The sequence below is a fragment of the Sycon ciliatum genome, chromosome 4 (assembly GCF_964019385.1).
Source record: "Sycon ciliatum chromosome 4, ocSycCili1.1, whole genome shotgun sequence".
NCBI classification, from domain to species: domain Eukaryota; kingdom Metazoa; phylum Porifera; class Calcarea; order Leucosolenida; family Sycettidae; genus Sycon; species Sycon ciliatum.
The window spans coordinates 32,677,698-32,701,062 of NC_088646.1; the positions used below are offsets into that span (position 1 = coordinate 32,677,698).

Sequence of the window (23,365 nt, forward strand, 5' to 3'; positions counted from 1 at the left end):
GACCGGATAAGAGAGACTCGAGTGTACTATCATAGCTGGGTGGTAGAGCATTCATTGTTGGCCTGTAGCGTAAGCCCACGGTGCGAGTCCTGGTGGAGACAGTCAGTTTTCTCTTCCCCATTTCACGCACATCCCCAAACTAATGATTGCTTTTGACTTTGCAAGAGTACATGAAACTTTGTCTTATATTATGGCTTTGCTCGTGTGCACCTTTTACGGCTATGTCTGTCTACCTGTGCGTGCATTGCATGGGGACATGCGAAACTGGGGTCACTTGTCAAGATAATAATTGATGACGGCATAACGCCTTTGGTATTTCATAGTATAATTGAAATTTGAAACTCGGGTATTGAGCCAATAATAAAAGCAGAAAGGAAAAGGACATTATGGAAATGAGTTAAGAGTAACTCTCCACCACTGTAACTAGATACTATAATACAGTCAGAAAGTGCAACAACTACTGAACTAGGCACAAAACTGACAGAGTACTGAAATTGACGTACATTGAACAAATCTTCTGTTCTGTGATTGCTAAAATGCCACTTACACTACACGTGTACATTGTAAGTACATGACTGTGCATGACTGGGTATAGTACTTGTACAGAGCACAGGCAATGCCAATGCATAGTCGCAACAGAATGATGAGTCACAACTGGAATGCGCGTATCTGCAGGACAGAATGGCAGAGGCGTAAGAATTAGGTTTCTGTTGACTGCATGTAACTGAACGGTATCTGAGAGGCTGCATTGCAAAGCCCAAGAGAGACAAAAATCAGTGACACAACTACCCATACAGGCTGGCTTACAGCAAATCTGGTGTTATCAGTCACATATGCACAATCGTATCCATGTACACCAAAGCCAGCAGCAGCAGATGAATAGCAACTTTGGCAGCTGGCAAGAGGCTTTGCATAGATGCATAGCGTCCACGCGGGTGATCTTGAGGACAGGATTCCTGTATACCGCCGACCTGGGTCTGATCAATAGCTGGAGCTGCTGCTGCTGGACCGGTAGCAGTGGGTTCAGCAGCCTGGCAACGGGAGAGACTCCGAGGCACCCGTGGGTCAGGTGGATACTGAGCGGACAGATCTGGCGGTTCACAAGCCGGGGGATGTGGTGGATGACGAGCAAGATGCGATTGGCCGCACAGCGGCATATCCTCAACTCTGTGCGATGCAGCGTGAGAAATTGTGCAGGGTGACTGCTCAGCCTCTTCTGCCAATGCCGCGGTGGGCCAGTCCACACAAAGGACTTCACTGGGTGCATCCTGCCGGCTGAGTTCAACCGCTGTACCGAGCAGATCGTGTGAACCAGTAGCCTGGTCCATACGTGCATCAACCACTACTTGCCTGTCATCTTCTTCGTCAAGACCGACCCTAGACTGGGAGTCCTGCCCCATGCAGCAACTCTTGTGTAGTTGAATGCCTGTACATAAACAGAGGCAAGATCATGAAGGTTGAGCATTGCCACCAATTCTTTTTGGGAAAGTCCAGCTGTGTGAAGACGAAAAGAAGTGAGAGACCTGACTAGATTCCCCATTGTTCGTGGAGCCCCAGCTCGTCAGTTTCCTGCTTTTTTCCTTCTTTTTTTTTTACAAAATACACAACTCACTACCAGGCACATGGGGCTAGCATGGGGTGAGATGGTGCTGGTGGGGCCTACCATGCTCAACCGACCAGATGTCTCGGCATCTTCAAATGGCAGAAGCACACCAAATTGGGAGGAAAGCATAAGCATGGGGGAAAATAAGCACGGGAGAGAATCATATGGGAAGATTTAGAATAGAGGAGAGGACCTAATTTGGCGCCCCCCCCCCTCCCCCTCTTCGGAGGCAGAATGTCCCACGCCAGTTCGCATTTATTTGTAAGGCAAGTCTTGAAAGAAACGTACTTTCTGGGTAAAATCTGGAGGGGAAACCTCTGGATAATTTGTGAGAAAAAAAGTGCAGTGTCGACCTGGAAAAAGGAACTTGAAGCACATAAAAATGGATTTTGAATCTGAATCATTGTTATTTTTAACACCATACTTATCATGCATTGGGCAAGACTCAGTAGCAAGTCGTATTCAGGCATGTGAATGTACTTCGACTAATGATCTTAACCAGAGGTCCGGCCCAACACTTACATGTTTTCAGCTGCTGTGCTGTATTCAGGTAACATTGTAGTGTCAATTCTGTGCTAGAAACAATGTCGCAAAGGCCATGGAGCTGGATGCTAGTAGAATCACCGTTGACGTAAATTTCCATCCCAGCCTGTGCTGCCATTTCCACAAACCTCTCCAACTCACCACTGGAGAGAGGTTCGGTGTTATAGGTGGCCGATGTCCTCAGCTTGATACGAATGAAGTCCAGGATCATTTCCCAGGCTTCCTGAGCACAGTCGGGCCGTCCACTGAGTAAGACCTTGACAGCGTCCACTCGTTCTCCACCATGTTGGGGCATGGTTGGATGTCGGCTTTCGTCTCCATTGGCATTGATACGAACAGGGTCAGATCTCCCCCTGGATTTTTCCAGCTCTGTGGGGGCGCGAGGAACGAGCTGCAGTTGCAGATGCGCGTCGTTCTTTCGAGCAATGTCGGAAAGTTGTTCTCTGATGCCCGGTTGTGCGAAAAGAGCAACACCGTACTCAGTCACATCCTCTTGCACAGCCATGTACTGGGCCTTACTGTCCTCAAACTGTGCCCGAACGAACTCCAATTCATCCTCAGGACCGGTGAGTTCAACTGACTCGCCCGTGATGTGGATATTGACTGAGGTGTCGCCGAATTGGGCCACCAAGGCTTTTCCAACGGCTTCCTTCGTCCAGCACATATAGTCTTTGAAGGAGCCATCATCCCATGGACCATACCTGCATACAGTCCATTTCTTGTTCACTTTCCCGTCAAGGTAAGACTGGATACGTTCAGAGCATGCGTCGACACTTTCGGCCTCGCCGAAGACCAGCAGGGATTGTGGCGAGCTGTGCGTGTCCAGGCGAGTGCCGACAAGACGTCTTGTGCTGGAATGTGCCCAGTTGCAAACAGCGTCTTGTTGATATCTCATCCGTGGCTTGTTCAGTGGAATTCGCACAATCTTCAGGGCCTGTCCGACTTCAGTAAGCGCTTTGAAAACTTCTTCCACATCCTTATTGTGACAAAGCACCGTGACTTTCCCATTGTGGAGTTGAAGCTTGCCCGGACATCGTCGCTGGAGGAGGTGTATTCTGCCATACTCAATGCCCCACTCGGTCGCCATTAGTCCAACTAGGTCGGCTGATGTCCAGGGTGCCTCCTCTCTAATCAGTGCATTGACTGTGGCCTGAAGGTCAGTCTTTGCTGATTCTATGTGTTTCCGTACTCCAGTGATGGTGATGGGCGTTGATGTCACGTTCTCCACCTGATTTTTATAGTCAAACATCACCATGTGACTCTGCTCAATGTGGTTGAGACGCTGAGTCATCCTCAACACATCCAGCTTGCAGGTCTCGACGTACAAGCTGTCCTGGTGTGTCGAATATGCAGAAATCGCCTTCTCAATTTTGGGTTTGAGCAGCTGGACTCTTGATAGAACTTTGGAACCAATGCTAATGATTTCAAGAGTACCATTGGTGTCGTTGGCATAGATCTCTGTATTCGCCGGAAGATCCATCGTTGTCCTCACATCACTGATGATGCAATCCAGGTATTCCGCTGGTGCTTCCAGAGGACGAATATCAATCTCAGGCTGGACAGACTTCCACCAGAATTTCATGGCCACATCTAATGCTTTCTTCCAGATCGGGTTGAACGCCGCAGATCGAGTTGGTGAGAACTTGAAACCATACTCGGTAATGGAGCAGATAGCATCGGCAAGCACGTCGTTGAGAGATGTTATCAGCGGCATTAAACGAGATTTGTCGGGCAATGTAAGAAGCTTGGCCAGTGTGTGCTCCTGTTGGAATCGTACGAAAACATCTGAAGGCAACCAGGCCTCAGTGTCCGCTCCCCTCTCTTCTGCGGGTGTTGGAATGTCCAGGCCTTGATACAGCAGCGTGGCCGCCAATCCGTTTTGGTGGACTACCGGACTTGAGCAAGCGTCGCGAGCAACTGCACACACAGAGAAACACGTGTTTGGACAGCAAATGACAATGCAGCGCGGACCGTGGCAAAGAAACATGCCTATGGAGAGCACATGACAATGTACTGTCGATGTCGTGGACATGGAAATCCGGTCGCACGTCTAGGGGCCCCAGGGCGCTGGTCATGCAGCCGTAGCACGTATCGCTGCTGCTGGTCGCATCGGATCAACATGATTGTGCACTGCATGCAACCACTTACGTTTCTGTACTAAAATTGTAGGCGCCGAGGGCGCCGGCCCCGGTCAATCGACTGGATTTCCATGTCCGCGACAGTAGTTCCAATGAAAAATTAACTTGACTACACATTCTACTTACTTCAAAGTGAACACTGACATAGAAAGGAAGGGTGAGGCATGCATCAGCTAGTCTAATACTCAACAAAATACTGGGTCGGTGCATGCATCTGCGGCATGGGTGTGCGACACAGGCTCAGCAAAAGTTTCATTGTGGAGCACTGCTCCGCCACGTATTGGAGTGCATGGTGCAGTGGTGGAATGGGGACACCATGGCGCAATGATGCTGAGTACTGACAAGTCAGAAGACAAGCTGTTGTGCAGTGTAGTGTGTATCAACCTAGCTGCTTCAACCACACGTCCAGGGCAGCAGTCTTTGGTCAGGTTAAACTTAGAATGTGAGGCAATGTAAGCAGGCACGCCCCACGTGTGATCATCCGTGGCTACAAACACAGAAAATAGCCTAGCGGCCAAAACACTGCATGCACCCAGTCCCTGCATTATCCGTGCAGGAGCAATTCGAAACAATCCACCTACACACGTACCGTCCGCGTCTTTAAAAGTAAGCATTGCCGAGCACAATGATTGCATCTTAGATGCAACGGGTTGGAACCACTGAAATGCTTCCATTGCCCGCTCTGCTACACGTTCTCTCTCTAGTTGATAGGTCACCAGTATATGACGAGGAGCTGGGACTGTTCCAACAGTGATGTTGTGCCCAAATGTCTCGTTGATTTGACGGCACCTTTCCCTTGTGGCAGTGATATCTATTGGTTAGTGCAGAGAAAGGCAAAGATCTACGACTATCAGCAAACATTGGCACGTATATGAAGGTATTCGAAAAATAAGAGCACAGAAATTCAAAGCTGGAACTAGTCACATCCATGCACCATGCATAGAACGAGTACGAGCTCGTACATGCGTTTGCATGCACAACGTTTGGACGCTCATAGTCTTCTGGATGCACGATTATATCTTTGGCCACGGTGTGTGTGTGTGCGTGTGTGTGTGTGTTTGTGCGTGTGTCACGAGCCGACCTCAGGCGTATAGACACTTTCCACCATCGATGCTTGCGTGCTATCATTGGTGTGTCCAGAACCGCCCAGTGGAACGAGCACATCACCTCACAGCAGCTGCGAGATCGCTGGGGAGATCCCATTGCGCGATCAGAGAAGACCCGGCATCGGCACCTCGAATGGTTTGGTCATGTTGTACGCCTACAACCTGAGCGTGTGCCGCCACAGCTCTTGTTTGGGTCCCTGGAGCCGACCCGGCCTGCCCATAGTCCTCGTCGGCGCGGGAAGGACGTGTTGCGTGTTGACCTCCAACATCTTCCAAACTGGTTTGACGTGGCCTCGGAGAGGTCTGAATGGCGCCAGTTTGTGCATGCACCACCTCCACCGAAGCCAGCACCTGCTCGCGTGGAATGCACCGTATGCCGCAGAACATTTGCAAAGCCGCACTACATGGCTCGTCACAAGTGTACCGCTGAGAAGAGGATGCCTATCCATCTCCAGCGTGGTGCACTCCAATGCGATATCTGCAGCAGATGGTTTGCCAGCGCTGGAGGCCGTGCTGTCCACAAGTGCACCCGCAGTACGATCAGCACCCAAGCTTGCCCGCCCTCGTCTAGTCGAGAGTCGATTCTCCTGGACAGTGGCAAACTCCAATGTTCAATGTGCCAACGGCAGTTTTCGCCATCCAGTTTCAAGCGGCACAAATGCAGCCGTGGCAGTAGCCCTACTTGTAAACAGAGGGAAACCTTCGACTGTGAGTGCCGGTTCTGCAACAAACGTTTTCGGCTTCCACGAGATCTCAACCGGCATGTGGCTCGCCAACATTGACTCTCTTACCCTGACTCTGGCTCCCTGTCACAAGGGAGTGACGTGGCCCTATGGGGCAGTCATGGTATAGTAGTAGTAGTAGTAGTAGTAGTAGTAGTAGTAGTAGTAGTAGTAGTAGTAGTAGTAGTAGTAGTAGTAGTAGTAGTAGTAGTAGTAGTAGTAGTGTGTGTGTGTGTGTGTGTGTGTGTGTGTGTGTGTGTGTGTGTGTGTGTGTGTGTGTGTGCGTGTGTGTATGCGCGCGTGCATACGTGCATGCTTGTTTGTGCGGTACATACCACTACCAGGTAGTTGTCCTGCGTTGTAGCACAACATTAATGTGTTTTCACGATGACAGCGTGAACAAGGCGAGGGGGTCCTCGCCTTGTTCACGCCGGAGTGTCATTGTGAAACTTGAACATGTTACCTATCAGGCTAGGCTTGCATACTCGTATAACATTAATGTGGCAGTACCAGAACATTATATTCAAGGCGAGTCACAAAGAACACCATTTTCAATGATATCCATGTGCCATGTCAGTTCCCTCCTTCAACTAAAAACATTATTATTTTTTAATGGTGAAGCGAAGCATCACGAGATCACTTAAAAAGTGACCGTGGGTTTCCCTCATAGCTTGTGGACCACCAGTTGGGAACACATGGCTTACCGACTTCTTGCTTGAACTCGACAACAACTCGCTTCTTCACGACATTGCTGACAGACGCGATGCCTTCCACTGAACACAGCTGCATTAAGCTGAATAGCGCTTCCTTGCAAGTGCCGTCAGGGACACCAGCAAACAGGAGGCGCTTGACGTGCTCATCTTCCCCAGTCACCTGACTGCCAGATGTGCAACATTCTCTCCGTCCATGCAAAGGTACTAGAATTTACGGCAAGAGCACATTTTGTATAAACATGAAAAGCAGAAGAAATCACACCATGCTCACAAAAGAATGGGTAGCTTTGTATCAAAATACACGGGTAGAGACATCAGGACATATGAGGTGAAGTGGTGACCCGCCGATGCAAACGTCTTTGCTTGATGTGTTGTTCCTCAACACATCCGGTGGTGCTGTCGCAAATCCGGCTAACTTTACTGATGAATTCTTTTCTCAAGACATGAAACTGTTTCATATGGCCTGCCAGTAACAACTACTTGCTCTCTCCTATTGCCTACTGTTTGCATTGGGTTGCATCGGATACTGCCTCCCTATGAAATATTGGGAGCAACCAACTCATCAGATTCTGTACCGTATTTTGTTGAACATTGCTTTGTAGTTTGCCATTTGCCCGTGGAAGACGCGAGATTGTTGCTCTAACCCCCCCCCCCCCCCCCATCAAGACAATAATATTTATTATGCATTTGTACTACAGCTGCGGAGGGCAATTTACTCACCAGGTCCAGATGACTGTGCTCTGTCCAGGATGGCAACAGGAGGCGGCAGTCTGCTGCGCCCGCTTGAGCGACTTTCACTCCCTCTTCGGCTCGCATAGCCACTGACCCGTGCTTGCTGCGTGTGGCTGACAGCTTCGGTGCCATTTGCACCTGATGGCAAATGCAGTCTCTGCTGCACATGCACACCGCCTACGTTATCATGATCACGTTCCGAAACCTGCTGTGAAAGAGGGATACTGTCCGCGCGGCCATGCTCGTGTGTTGGGCGGATAGTTGCCGTGTATGTGCGTCCATTGATCACAAGGCTCACCGCGGACCCTGGCAGTGGCAGTGTATCGGTACTGGGGTCTGAAGAACACGCAACAAGGCATATACCGGGAATGTAGATGTTTTACTTGCATAAGGTCAGTGCCGCCGATTCAAAGAATGCCTGAGTACCCCGCCGGCCAGGTCCCGGATACTACATGTAGTCTGTAGAACTTCAATTCGGTCTAGAAAACCATGCTCAAAATTGAAGGGAAATGTTTTTCAGAATTTTGCGTTCAAACTCTAGGAAAGAAGAAGAATATTTGACCCTTCATGCAGTTTCTCTCATCTGTTAGATGAATGATCTAATGCCTGAGCTGAGTAATGGATGGTGGAGTAAAAAACTTTTGCCACGGCTATGAAAGCGAATGCACAAGCACAGGAGACGGGAGGCTCTTTCTGCTGTCTCAAATGCAAGTACGAGTACATGTACAATACTGGAAGCAACGACGGTTACGCACAGCAGCAGCACCACCCAAGTCCTTACTTTGCAGCTAGTCCGGGCTAGCAAAACTTAACCTTGCCTTGAAACGCATGTCAGCCACATAACACTCCTAGATCCTCTGCTTCCTTTTTTTTTGCCAAAACTCTAAACTAGGCTAAAGCCGTAGTAAAGGGACTTGCAGTTGCACATCATTGTGCCTGATGCAACGTGAAACTGCTAATACCAAGAGTATTATAGCAATAAAAACTGCTTTATGGCAGTTTTCTAAAAAAAGTTATTGTGTTCTAGTCCATGGACCTCGTCTAAAAAGTAAGAAATTAACGAAATGTGATAGCTGAAAATTAAAATTTCACACAAAACCTCACAATAATCACAACACTTGAAATGCTGCTTTCAACACTAAACTTGTACTGCACCAACAATTGGCAACATGCATGCATAGGAAAGAGGATCACGAGGGGAAAAGGTCGTCTACATGTAGCTTTTAATTCTGTGTGTGATTATTGTGAGGTTTTGTGTGAAATTTTAATTTTCAGCTATCACATTTCGTTAATTTCTTACTTTTTAGACGAGGTCCATGGACTAGAACACAATAACTTTTTTTAGAAAACTGCCATAAAGCAGTTTTTATTGCTATAATTTCTTTTGTTTTTTTCTGTCACCAATCAATGGAATGCCCTATATCAATATGTAAATGATGGCCTTCACATCATATCAATACCGTATTATACGCATTGATGTGCAAGCCTTTTCTTGCAGAAAATGGCACTAGTATAATGCATGTTCTTCTGCGGGGAAACATGTGAGTAGTGGTGGTGATGCTTTTTTTTATACGGAGGTCATTCTGTGCATGTTGCTGTTGCAGAATTTCATGACTCTGTCATAAATTGTCTTGCCTTTCAGATATTTCAGATTTCCCCACCCTCGATCAGATTTATTTGAGAAATGTAGCCATGCGCCAGGTGCGTGTCCCAGATGTTTTTGTTGATTCTGTGTTTATAATGGTTTATAATCATGGGTTATCGTGATAAGGTCATCCAGCATCATATTGCACTGAAATCGTAATCCTGTTGATGTCGATCCAACTTTTGGAAGTAGTTCAATGACTTCAAACTGTTAGTCCACGATTTTCTAAAACAACACAGCAAAGGAGGAACAATAAACATGTATTATAATGTAAACAAATACATTGCTGAGTCCGACACCTCGTTCCAAGAACTACACTGATCCTGAGTATAAAAGGGTCAAGGCTATTATTATTATTATTATGAAATGACCCAAAGGCAACGTGTCTATCGAGGGGTTCATTTGATTGAAAGAACAGTAGATGTAGATGTATGTACAAAGACAAGTATGGTTGGAGGTACTGATACTGAGAGATAAACAAGGCACTCCATGATAATAAAATCTTACACATCTTTTGGTGAGTATGAATGATATCCAGTCGAACCTCTTTAGGACGAACACCAAGGTACCGATGGTATTCTATTCTGTGAGTTTGTCTTAACCTATTTTATAACCAATGAATGGTATTCTATTCTGTGAGTTTGTCTTAACCTATTTTATAACCAATGAATACAATTTTTTCTCCAATAGACATACGAATAGATTTCTTCTACAGTGAAAGATTCTAAGCCACACCGACTCATCTCGTATGAAACAAATGAGTCACTAGAGAGGTTCTGCAGAACGAAAATGCGTACAAACTTTCGCTCTACATCATGAAGTGCAAAACTTCGCACGAACTTTCGCAACTTTGGACGCGAAACTTACATGAACGCCAAATGAACTGTCGTAGGAAATTTCGTGAGATCGGGTCATCTTGGCGTACGTGCACTTGGCCCGCGCAAACTACGAAAATGTGCAGAACGCAAAGTTCGTGCAAAAATTCGTACACACTTTCGCAAGGACTGTCGCAAAAATTCGTTCGAATTTTCGTTTTGCAGAACCTCTCTACTGAACCTTTCTTTAGCAACATGACGGCAACTGAAACAGCAACAGAGAAAGTACGATACATGTACTGCACATTCTTGCAGGTACTACAAACAGATTGCAGATCGTAATTCTTGCTTTGGCGGCACGAAACTTTATTTGGGGCAGTGCAATCTCGGCGGTACTCACAAATCAAACAGCCCAGACTCGAGTAAACAAATCCAAACATACAAGTAGGAGATTTTCACGAGACGAGACTGCACCCATTGCCTTGTTTTGTATGAAGCAAACAAGTTACTGAACCTCTCCACAATGGAGATTTTCCCTGATATGCGAATTTATTTGGCAAACTCGGTCAATGAGTCCTTGAACCTTTCCCTCTAGATTGCGAACTGCCAACGATAGTATGCCACTGACCAGTGCCTTACTTGTAACGTACTAATGTGCAATGAATATGAGTCTTTCGACAACACATCTAACATAAGCCTTACCGTCAAGAAGGTGAACTCGCGTTCTTGGCACACTGTAGACAAGGGCAAAGAGATAAAAATGGATCTAAATCCGAATAAAATCAGCACACTTTTCCGTAAATGAAAGGGTGAGCATAAGCAAATTAATCGAAGGAAACTGGTCAACTCAGAGATCACCTGTCATTGAGTATTCCGTAAAAGGAGGCCTCGGCTGCGGAAAAGCTAAATTGTGAGAAAGGAGATCCTGTCAGCTTTTCCATTATTTATTGCATTCCGCCCAAAATCAGCACACGTTTCGTAAATGAAAGAGTCAACACAAGCAAATGAATCAAAGGGAACTGGTCAACTCACCTGTCATTGAGTAATATTCCGCGAAAGGAGGTCTCCGCAGCGCCGAAACGAAATAAGCCAGGCCAGGAGATGAAATATCCGAAACAGGTCATGTAAGAAGCAGTTCCAAAGAAGGAAGTTCCTCGTGCATGCACATCCGAAAAGGCAACAACAAAAAGTCTGCAATGCACACGCATGCGGCCAGCCGGCCGCGCGATGGTACTCGTAGGAGCCATGGACCAGGTACCGAGCATCTTACGTAGAAACTTACGTAGCTACGTAGACAACGTGTCTGAATAGCGGTGTCGTTAGGTAGCGCCATGTGAACACAATAATAGAAAAGCTGACAGGATCGCTTTTCTAAATATAACCCCTTGGGGTACGTACTCTTGCTAATACCGGTAGACTTACAAGTAATATGCCAGATGGATTTATTGAACTAGGCCAAACTAAAGAAGGTGTGTGGTTCGACTCACCCGACCGACCGTACAATTTCAGGGCTAGTACTTGTACAGAAACACGTGGGCGCCATTTTGGTTCACGTGACATGTGTCACACCATGCTGTGTACAGGGAATCTTGCCGTACTTCGCGTCGACTCTGGCCTGTTCAAATCCACCCAAGTGAGCCACAGTTCTCTCTAGCAGGCTGAGATTTTGCAGGCACCGAGTTCAGATGTGGGCAAAGGGATTCACCGAAGGATTTTTTGATTTTCGCAATTTAGACCTCAAATAACACCCTCAAACTCGGTAAACGTGTCCCACCTCTAGGATCGTTTTGGCGAAATTCGCTTCGGTCAAAGTATGGAGCATCTCCTACTGAAAATTTTGAGCCATCGATTGTCAAAATCGGCTCATGTGGAGCTCACTTGTGTCGTTTTGAAGGACGCCGCGCCACGCGCGATTCGCGCTGGTTCTTTCACAAACGGAAGACACCTTCCAGTCAGAACTGCAGTGCGCACGGCAAGGAAAAGAAGGAGACGTGCATTTTCCATTTGTTGCACTGTGTCCTTTTCTTTTATTGTTCACTGATAACATGTTCGTAAAATCTTGAGCTAGAGAGAAGACTGACTTACAATCTGATTCATCTAGGCTTCAGCGTGATGCACGTATCCAGACCATAGGAAATATTGGGAAAGGAACCGGGAACCACGAGAATAATTTTTCTGGAGCGAATCCAATTATTACCATGGTTCCTTGTTCTTGAACACCGCGCTCCACATCGTCAATGTTCTGCGAGGTAAGGATTTCAGGACTACTGTCGGTTTGTTCGACCTCTGGGCGATCTGATCTACGTCCAGCTGGCCATGATACTGAGCCGAACTGGCCACTAGTTCGCTTCTTTCTCGACTCGGGATAATCAAGCCGGTCAGAGTGCGACTTTTTCCTACCCTGGATGCGACCCATGGCGCGGACTGAAAATAACTACTGAACACCTCCTTGTACAAGCACTGACATACAAGACCGGTGGTGGATACAAACTGACAACAGGAAACCCTAACAGCACCCGCTCTGTCAAAGAAAGTCGAAGGGAAGCAGTTCGAACTAGTTCAAGCACCACCAAAAAATAAAAAAACTAGCACTTGCTCTTGCAGCTAGGTCAAAGACTGCACTGGCAAGTACACTTTTGCACAGTCGCGATCTCGCGGCCCCGCATCACGTGCGGGTATCTGATGACGTAGAGTGATTCAAGATGGCCTCTGACGTGTTTGCCGTTTTGTGATCCCAAATACCAGCCCTGAATTTCAGCCCGACCGTAACTTTTTTTCGGCGGGCTGTCGTGTGACTGACGTACGTGGACTGAACACGTCCACGTCTACGTGCTGTGCGGCGTGAGTCTGCGGACGCAGGCGGCTCCTTTTGGACTTGACTTGTAGTTGTACTGCAGTGCAGTGCAGTGAGTGGTACGACTGCTGCCTTGTGCTGGTAGTAGAGTCTACTCGATACGCGTATACAGTGTATTTACATGTACTAAAAATATATATATTAAAAAAAAAAATCCGCCCGCCCGCCCGTAAAAAAAATGTCCATGTTAGTCGAACCACACACCTTCTTTAGTTTGGCCCTAGTGCTAAAAGTAAAACGCTACCAAAAGAGTATGATCCTCTTGCTACTACTAGTACTAGTAGTAGTAGTAGTACTACCAAGACTCAACAGTCTCTTGCTACTACATGGTCCGACTGTACAACCTTGCCACCATTCCAAAGCAGTATAGAAAATGTATACCAAGGCATTTGAATTGTCTCCCATGCAGACCCTTTGCACAATAACGGTCACGTGATCCGAGACGGGGCATCCTCTTCGATTTTTGTGCAGTATCAGTTGTTGGGCATGGTGAAACACTGTATTTTTCCATTTTGGAGATGGAGGAGAGAGAGTGTCGAGTAGTTTGCCATCGATGGCTGTGGAACCCGTGGAGGAGCTGTCAAATAAAGAATGGTCTGTGAAGGAACTGAACAGTTTTCTGCTGAATGAGGGTGCGTATCTGTCTCGAAAAAGAAGGAGTTATTGGAGCGGTAGGTTTTCCGCAGTCAGTGGATATTTCGGATTACTGTAGATTGAAATTTATTTTTATTTTCTCTACCTTCTCTCCTCTGTCGATGTAGAGAACGCTTCTCAATGCAGAACCCTGATGCTCCTAGAACTAAGAGGGGCACCAGTCTTCCTCGAGTGTACCTTCATCATGCCCAACTTTGTCATGCGTCCGAGTGGATGAGTGATGAACTTCTGTTTCCCAGAGTGAGTGCCACACCATGCGTGCTCATCTCCAACGCAGGGGCAAGTCGCCGACGACAGTGAAGAGGGCTAGGGAGCTGATGGAGTAGTACTAGTGAAGAGGCCCGTGGATAGTGTCCATGAGTTTTACTTTGGTGGCTATGTGCATAATGTGAAAGTCTGTCATATCGTGCACACAGCCACAGCTCGAACTCAGATGACTTTCTCCGCACACCTGAGCGATGAGGCTGCGTCGCTCTGCACTTCAACATCAGCAGCTCGAGCAGCGCCAGCAAGCAGTCGATCTTCCTTGCAAAGACAGGGATGGGTCATGCCTTTTTCTCAGGCTCCAGAGTCTCTTGGCAGGGCATTCAGCGTCTTCGCAAAAGCAAGGATGAAAGTCGTCATCGACAACGTGTTCCGAGCACAACACTGTGAACGATGTCGCAGCAAACTGCGGCCCTCTTCTCGCCAGATAACGAGGATTCAAGAGTGTGGAATGCCAGCATCACCAGGGAACGCATGGAAAGACGAGTGGGTTCCTTAGACTAACGTTAGGGATGACGGTTGCTGCAAACAAGAACCCAACAGTGGTCCTTGGAAAGCATTTCCGGGAACTTCTTCCTTCAGAACTAAAAAAACTTCAAATGAAAAAGGCTGGGAAGTACATACATGAACATCGCGTCAGGACCGTGAAAACACAGCCTGTCACAGGAAACTTGATCACGTCCTGCAGCAAACCATGCATGCTGGTTGCATGCCAAGTGTGCAGCGCGTGCACAGCATGCCCCGTCTCGACCCCTCTCGCTTATTGTACAAAGGGTCTATTGTACACAAATGTTTTGGTCCAAAGCAGGACGGTTGGACAGCATGCATTATTTGTAGATCTACATTGCGGGCGAATCGTTTTTATTCCAATCCAGTAACCATGGTAACAGCAACCATCAAAAAGAAGGCATGTAGACCTACTGTACGAGTACTACCGGTTACCATGACTACTGATCAAAAGCTACGCTAGCTCGGTACGGCGGTGGTGAGACTACACAACTACAATGTCACCGAAGGATGTACCCAGAGTGCTTGAAAGTGCTCAACACCACAAAGGCAGAGCGTAATACACAACAGAACAACAAGGACAATCAAGGCTTGTTTGCTGCTACTTTAAGTTTCATGCTTACGCAATCATCAGGCAACATGAAGATCGGGTGCCGACCATGCCGGTATATATGCCAGGAGAGGGTGGTATAAAAAGCTGTGTGAGGCTGTGGGGGCTAGCGCAGTAGTGGTGATGTTTTAGGCAGGGGGCTGTGTGCAGAGTGTGTGGTTGTTGAAGGCAGGGGCTAGCAGTGCAGTGTGAGCGCGAAGTGTGTGGCTGGTGTGGGCAGGAGGTGGTGAACAATGCGTGTGGATGTTGTAGGCAGGAGGCTGTAGAGCTAGCAGTGTGATAATAGCGCAATGTAAATGGATATGGCTGGTGTGGGCAGGGTGTTATGAGCAAGGTGTGTGAACGTGAATGGTGTGGGCAGGAGGCTGTGGAGACATGTTTAGGTGACACCGTGGTTTTTTAGGAGATACTTGTTCTCGTGTCGGCACTTGGACACCATTTCCGAGACATTTGCCGAGACAAGCCATCTTGTCCACTCAACGGTGAATGCCAAACGACGGAGCTGATATATGTGGCATCCATAACGTCAGGCCCCACCAAAAAGGAATACACCGGTATGTCGGCGCCACCATTCAAGTCACGCCATGCCAACCACATGACTACAACAAGATACGAGAAGTACTCCAGCTGCACTGAGTTCTCCAACTACATCTGGAAGCTGAAGAAATCCAACGCCCAATACGAAGTCGAATGGAGGATAAAAGATCGCGCCCGGGCATACTCCAACATCACGAAGCGGTGTTCCCTCTGTACCAGAGAAAAGTATCACATCCTGAACACGCTAGGGTCACCGTCCAGCCTCAACAAGCGCTCAGAAATGGTGTCCAAGTGCCGACACGAGAACAAGTATCTCCTAAAAAACCACGGTGTCACCTAAACATGTCTCCACAGCCTCCTGCCCACACCATTCACGTTCACACACCTTGCTCATAACACCCTGCCCACACCAGCCATATCCATTTACATTGCGCTATTATCACACTGCTAGCTCTACAGCCTCCTGCCTACAACATCCACACGCATTGTTCACCACCTCCTGCCCACACCAGCCACACACTTCGCGCTCACACTGCACTGCTAGCCCCTGCCTTCAACAACCACACACTCTGCACACAGCCCCCTGCCTAAAACATCACCACTACTGCGCTAGCCCCCACAGCCTCACACAGCTTTTTATACCACCCTCTCCTGGCATATATACCGGCATGGTCGGCACCCGATCTTCATGTTGCCTGATGATTGCGTAAGCATGAAACTTAAAGTAGCAGCAAACAAGCCTTGATTGTCCTTGTTGTTCTGTTGGGCAACTACAATGTCATGTAGTCGCGGTTGCAATTCGGGGAGGGGAGGGGGGGGGGGTGGGGGGCAATAGAAACTAACGGTTGAGCACAGGGAGTCGTCAAATACGGTATTTGACGACTCCCTGGTTGAGCATAATGAGCAGTGTGCTTCTCCATGCACGGCAAAGAACCAACGTTTTAGTCTCTAGTGAAGTTTAGTCCTGATCAGATTGTTGCAGTACTTATTCTGATTCATGTTTTCTGTGTTATGCCGTGCTCGTCATGGTGCGCAGTGCATTTTGGAAGTTACTTGAAGTACATAGTCATCTTGACTTTTTGTCAGCGCATTCAGAAGCCGAATTTATGTGTCCAGAAAGAAAGTGTTATTACTCTAAAACTGAACTCGGATAATGAGCCAGTATTAAATGTAAAAATAGAAGAAGAAAACACATGGGAACGAGTTATGAAGCAACTGTCCACGACTGTAACAAGATAATAAGCAGTCAGAACGTGCGATAATAGGGCACAAAACTGACAGGCTACTGAGACATTCAACGACCTAAGACCTAGCTCTAACACATCTCCAATGTGCAAACCAACAGCCTTCCAACTTGGAAGGTTCAAGGTTGGGTAGGACCAAAGAGGGAAATAATCTTCCGCGACGGCACACTGGCCCCACACCATGTGTCATCACGTGGAATTATCATTGGCATCAGCAAGTCTTTTTTGGCTACCACTCTTGATCGAACATCCCTGGTATTGCCTGCACGGATAGTTACCCTTTCCCAAAGATGCTTGCGACTTTTTCCCCACCTTTTGGTTGTTTTGGAAGAAATCGCAACTTTCGCAACTAACTTTCTTCATTTTCGCGAACTATTTCGCAACTTTGGCCCAAAAGGCCCAAGTCACAGACTACTGTAGAACATGCCGGACAAATGCATACTCGCTCATTTCTAGCGTGCCTTCAGAGTTCAGGCTCACTTTAGAGAAACAGTACTTCAGTAGATCAACGGTATGCGTTTTGTGCATTGCCTTTTGCATGCAATGAGGTGATGGCGGATGTATTCAACAGGCTACTTGCACTGTGTAAAGTTGTGGTTCATAGGTAATCACAGCAAGAAGCGGTGCAGAGTTTGCTGTCGCTGCACTTCTGATATTCCCGCTCTTTTTTGGTGGTTTTTGGCATCATTGCATGTACGAGAACTCTCTCGTTTTAAGTTGCGATGTTAGCAACTTTTGAGCTTTTTATGAAAATATGGGTGCAATTTCAGCAACTTGCACTTGTTTAGGCACGGTTGCAAAAAGCATAAGTTGCGAAAAAATTATGGCATCTTTGGGAAAGGGCTGCGGATTAGGGTCCAGCGGATAATGCTCCGAAAATGTTCGTATAATGCTAATCACTATGCTCCAAAAACTACCTGATAATGCTAATTATAATGCTCCAACAAGGGCTATAATGCTCTTGGTTTGGAACAAAATGGAAGAAAGGCTGCACATTGTCAAACTTCCAGGAAAGGATGCATATAGTCAATCTGCCTCTGAAGCTGCTGCAATATCTCTCACGAGCTCCACCACTACTTAGCACTAAGACATGATCGCATCTCCATTGGCTGCTCTCCATTGCAACTTTGATGCAGGGCTGTGGCTGAACAGTGGGCATATCAAATCTTTTCCCTTGCTTATCCATGAAGTGGGATGTGAGACCATTATTGCTGGTGATCAATTGGATGCTGGAAGCTTATTATGGGAAGTGATATTCCTGCCTGCAGACAAGCTGTCACTGCTTCCACTCTGTGAAAAATGTCTTCATCCGAAACAGCTTACGTGAGGCAAGTTCCTGAGAGACGATCTCAGATCGAGATCCCTCACATTTGCGGAAATCCTGAACACACGTGGTGAGAAGTTATTTAGCCGCTCTGCACACTCTGCTTGCGCTGTCTTCTTCTCCTCAGGTTGCGTGGAGACAGATGGTTGGCCACAATACTCTTCTTTTCTGATAGCACTTGACTATAGGCCTTGCATTACAATCGTCCACGACGAACTGTACGTGCTCCACCAGGAAAGTAAAACATGAGCTGCTGAGCCCTCAAATCGACTTGGTGCTGCGTCCATGAGAAATTCTAGTTCTTTTCGAGCCTGCTGAGCTGGACTCTGCAAAAGCAGTTATTAATTTTGGAGTAAGCTCTATCCGTTTATAGCCGCTCCTTCATGCAGGTCCAAATTTTTATCAATGGATTAGTGTTTACTTCAGTATCGCTAGACATGCTATGGCCAGAGCCTATGGCATAGCACTTTTTATTAACAGGAAACTCCTCTTCCTCTGTTTGATATTCACTTCGCGTAGATCTACGTAGTCTCCTCCATCATCCATGGCTCTCCATGATTTCTAAAAAAATTCCTCGTAAATCATAGTTACGGATTTTGTGCACTTCGAAGCATAAACAGCCTCAGTTGCAACGTTGGGCATGCTACATCACATGTACATTTACCTGACATTGCTACATAAAGACTTTATGTAGCAATGACATTACTGCATATAGTCAGGTAAATGTAGCGCTAAAGGTGTTACGTGTGACGGTGTCTACACTCACAAAGTCATGTGCCGGTACAATATTATGGCGTTGCACCTCATGCAGTCATGGCTTTAGCCGATTGTTGCCAAAAACCATGAGCTTTCCCGACATTATCCACTATAAAACTCGTTATGCCGCTCAAACCTCACATAATGCTCGTCTTGTTCCTTCCTAATGCTCCATAATGCTCTAATACTCGGATAGGCTTATAATGCCGAATGTAATGCCGGCATTATCCGCTGGACCCTACTGCGGATAGTGCCAAGTCAGAGAATTCAGTTCGTTCGTCATTCGCCAGTCGTCCAACCACGAAGTGCCACTACCCGTCACTCATTGACAGGTCATGCGGTCTGCGGACTGAGTACTTCCCGGATACAATTATTGATCTTTCGGAAAGTTTCGACAGCAGTTCGGCGTTCTGGAGAGCGAGCACAGCAACTTTGATCTTTTCGTGTTCCAGAAGGCTGTAAATCTCGAGTTATTCTTCACCACCATCATCATCAAAAAGAGTTTTCGGGTGTTCTCTTCAAATTACAAGCAGCACTGAGAACCAATGAAACATAGCCTCATAGGGATAAGTAAAATCACAAGGGTGGTAATCATTACAACTAGGTGATACATTTAGCGAAGAATTTATTCATTAGGGAGATGAGAAAAAGGGGAAAGAGAGAAAGAGAAGGTGAGAAGTGAGACAAGAGGAACTAAAACACACACTAGGTAAAGACAAGCACCAAATGGACGCTACATCAACTCTTGTCTCACTTCTCACCTTCTCTTTCTCTCTTTCCCCTTTTTCTTATTTCCCCTAGTTAATAAATTCTTCGCTAAATTATTTATCACCTAGTTGTAATGATTATCACCCTTGTGATGCTACTTATTCTTATGCTTCATTGGTTCTGGTTGCTTGTATTTCATTTGAAGAGGTATTTGTATTAGTCGTTCACCGTGCATCTCTCTCTCTCTCTCTCTCTCTCTCTCTCTCCCTCCCTCTCCCTCCCTCCATCATTCTCTGGCTCTCACTCTTTCACACACCGTCTTTCTTCTCTCCCTCGCCCCCATGGTGCGTGATGTGCGCCTTGATCCCGAGACCATTAGTCGGGGGAGCGCACTCCACCTCACCGGCACAGCTTTTATAGCACTTCCACGCCCTTTGCAGTCACCTATGTTTTCTTGCTGTTGTTGTTCTTCTCTTCCATTCTATACAGGCATGTGCACTTTCATAAAAAATATATAGGTAAATAAATAGTCAAAAACAATGGTCATTCGCTTGCGCAGACGGCTGGTTATTTTTTTTGTATTGTTGTTGTTGCTGTTGTATACAAGCATCATCATCATCATCATGTACTTTATTTTAATATAGTGAGAATCAAAACAGGCATACGCCATATAAAAATGGACCCACTGGGAATAAAATTTAATGGATGGTGTGGAAGAATTGAATTAAGAAACGGAAAGAAAGAAAACCGTGAAGGTTGGTTTTAACGAACAGTATAAATCCAGTGAGCTATGGAAACCCTACGTAGCTGATAATGCACACTGCAAGGCTTGAGATTTGAAATCCTAATACCTATTTGAGCACTTTGCATCTGACGGTAATCTGTTCCACATAATCGCTCCACTGTGTAGGCCGTTAGCAGAACGACCAATGCAAGCAGGTGGGACAACAAGCAAGTATTAGTTGCTTTGGCCTCCACCAGTGCGGGTTTATGGCATGATAGCAAAACAGGGCTGAAATAGGGTGTTACATGCATCATGCAAACATCGCCAGATGAAACAAAGCATATTCAAGTCCACAGAAACCTGTAGATCACATGCATTCATTCGATTCAGCAGCTGCGCAGTGCTGGTCTACGGTGGTAGAGTCCGGCGAGCAATTCCTGAAGAAGAGTTCGGTGCGACTTCGGCGATACTTAGGGAATTGTGTGCCGCTCCCTAAGTGGGAGCTCGCGCTTTTCCTGCCGACTTGAATCTCACTAGACTGACTCACGACTGCCATCCAGAGCATACGAGAAGGCCATTGAACCTTCCACTCGGCAAACCTGCAAGAAAGCACCACTCGGAACTCCCTGCTCAATACACAGTGTTTCGGGGAATTCACCCCTCATCAGCTGAGCCCGGTTAATGAAATTTGTGCTCCGAGAGCACTGCATACTGTAGCGCTCTCCGAGCCTAACCATCACTGGGGATGCACTGCATACTGTAGTGCTCTCGGAGCCTAAACATCACTAGGGTCCAGTAGGGATGTTAGCTTACAGTGATACTCCGTTTCCAGCCAGGCGACAAACACCTCGCGAACTCCAGACAGCAGCGTGAGTCAGTGTCCGGCGCTCATGGGGGTGCAGAACAAGCGCTGAGAACCGTCGCCGCGTTGGCCATTAGGCTTGCTTCTCTCTCCTAAGCCTTTTGTACACATGCATAGTGCTTCAAGGGGACATTTTGTTGGGGTTATCTGGACTTTTCGGTATCATTGTTTCACCCCTGAGACATGTTTCATTGTGGAAATTTAAAAGTACTTTTCTGGAAGACTGCAGATGAACTGCGCGAATGAGAGTGATGGTTCTACACAAAAATAACATCAAGATAGAAACTAATCCATTGCATTATGAGCTTTAGCCCCAAGTGATGGTCACCATCGCTTGGGGCTAAAAGCTCATCATGCAATGGAGTGAGTTTTATAATAATTATTTTGATGCTATTTTGCGTATGATCCACAAAATCTATGAGTATTGGTAGGTCCTAGCCGCTGGTCTTTGGAAGTGCTGGAATGATGCACAAACCTACAGTTGATCTACTTACCTAGCCACAGAACCCGGAACGATTGATCGGTGTCCCTGGCATTCTCCACCCTTGCCCGTAGTCCAAGTTCTTCAAGTGCCCGTTCTATGTCTCCAGCGGCGAGGCAGCAACGCGGAGGCGGAGAAAATGTCAGCACATACTTGTAGTCGTACCTCCTCCCGCCAGCAGCCATTCTTGCAATATAACGTTATCGTCAACGAAAGAGAACCGTAGCGTAGAATGGCAAGAGAGATAGATAGATAGATGGGTAGATAGATAGATGGATAGATAGGAGAAGGAGGAGGAGAAGGAGGAGGAGGAGGAGGAGAGATAGATAGATGGATAGATAGGAGAAGGAGGAGGAGGAGAAGGAGGAGGAGGAGGAAGAGGAGGAGGAGAGAGAGAGAGAGAGAGAGAGAGAGAGAGAGAGAGAGAGAGAGAGAGAGAGAGAGAGAGAGAGAGAGAGACAGACTGGGATAGAGACAGAAGGAGGAAAACAGAAAGAGAGAGAGACACAGTGAGAGAGACACAGGGAGAGAGAGAAAAGAGGAAGAGAGAGATCCAGAAAGAGAGACCTGCAGCCGCACCAACGGGTTGCACGTTCACATGGAATAAGACAATCGGTAGAAGAGATCGTAACACACTGTCACCACGATGAGTACAACGAACAATAACTTCAACTGCATAATGAAACTTGAAAGAACGTTATACAATAACAAGCTAAGGTCTTGACCGAATCACTGGCGGAAGGTTGGCACTAGCTCCTTCACTGCACCAGGGGAACGTGGACAAGAGGTGAAGCAGCTGATACCAGTAGTACTAGTACATTTGTATTGAGCTTCATAAAATGAAATCAGGAAAACATCAATTGGAATAAGAAATAATTATACATTGGGGCGATGTGTCAGGTTTCTCTTTCTCTTTCCTGTAGTGTCGATCATTGACAATTGACAATGAATTACGGGTTGACAGTTAAGTTTTACAGACCAGCATAGGCAGTACATGTACATGATGTACATGTATTTGCACGACGTGCTTCTGTCTCTTTCTGTGGATGCTCTGCCTGCCTGGCCATCTCTTTAGTCTGAGTAATAATATTGCCAGGCAGAGCTTCTATTCCGTCATTTGTATTCCTAGAAGCCGTAAAACAAGTACAGTCATGTACACCATGTATGATGTACTGTACGTACCATGGTAAACATGGTAAACGCATGCAGCAGTGCCAGTGACAGTGTAGCTAGCTAGACTCGGCCATGTCGACGTGTCAATGAGGTGTCAACACTGCCATCATGATACCCCAGCACCGTGGCTACAGGCTACAGTAGTACAGACAGTACAGTACTCAGTAGCAGTGCACGTGCACAATAGTCATTACGACATTAGACAACAGTAGAAATCTGATTTAATCCTACGACTGAGTAAGTACATGATCTCTTCGCTTGTCTTGCGAAAGCCTATTTTTAGGCTGTTGTGTATTAAAAGAGCACAAAAAGCGGGTAATTTGAACAGAAAACTCTTCCAAACTCCCCGACGCGACCCCCAAGGAACATCTCATGACTGTTGTCGCCATTTCAGAACTCAAGAGGCGCATGGAGCGCCCTTGAAACAGGGTCATAAATCACCTCATAATGCAATGGCGGCCATGATGGCGGCCATAATGGCGGCCATGATGCCTCTACTTCCAGCAGGCAATTCTTGGCATCGTGAAAGGACAATGCTTCTAGAATCGCCATCGGTAGTCTTTTAGAATCGCCATCGGTAGTCTTCCACTCACTCTCTCTCCTCTCTCCTTTCATTTACGCTTCAATATCAGCTCCGATTCCGCTGTAGA

General features: G+C 46.8%; 1 protein-coding gene across 1 annotated transcript; it reads right to left on the reverse strand.

Annotated features, from left to right (window-relative positions):
- Positions 1–289: 289 nt before the first annotated feature.
- LOC135815718 (uncharacterized) lies at positions 290–22,305 on the reverse strand. Its single transcript, XM_065329050.1, has 6 exons — positions 21,556–22,305; positions 7,546–7,893; positions 6,817–7,029; positions 4,874–5,095; positions 2,126–4,063; positions 290–1,426 (listed from the first exon to the last, which is right to left on the reverse strand). Exons 1-6 carry the CDS (start codon positions 21,725–21,727, stop codon positions 828–830), a joined length of 3,492 nt encoding a protein of 1,163 aa, XP_065185122.1. The 5' UTR covers positions 21,728–22,305; the 3' UTR covers positions 290–827.
- Positions 22,306–23,365: the final 1,060 nt, after the last annotated feature.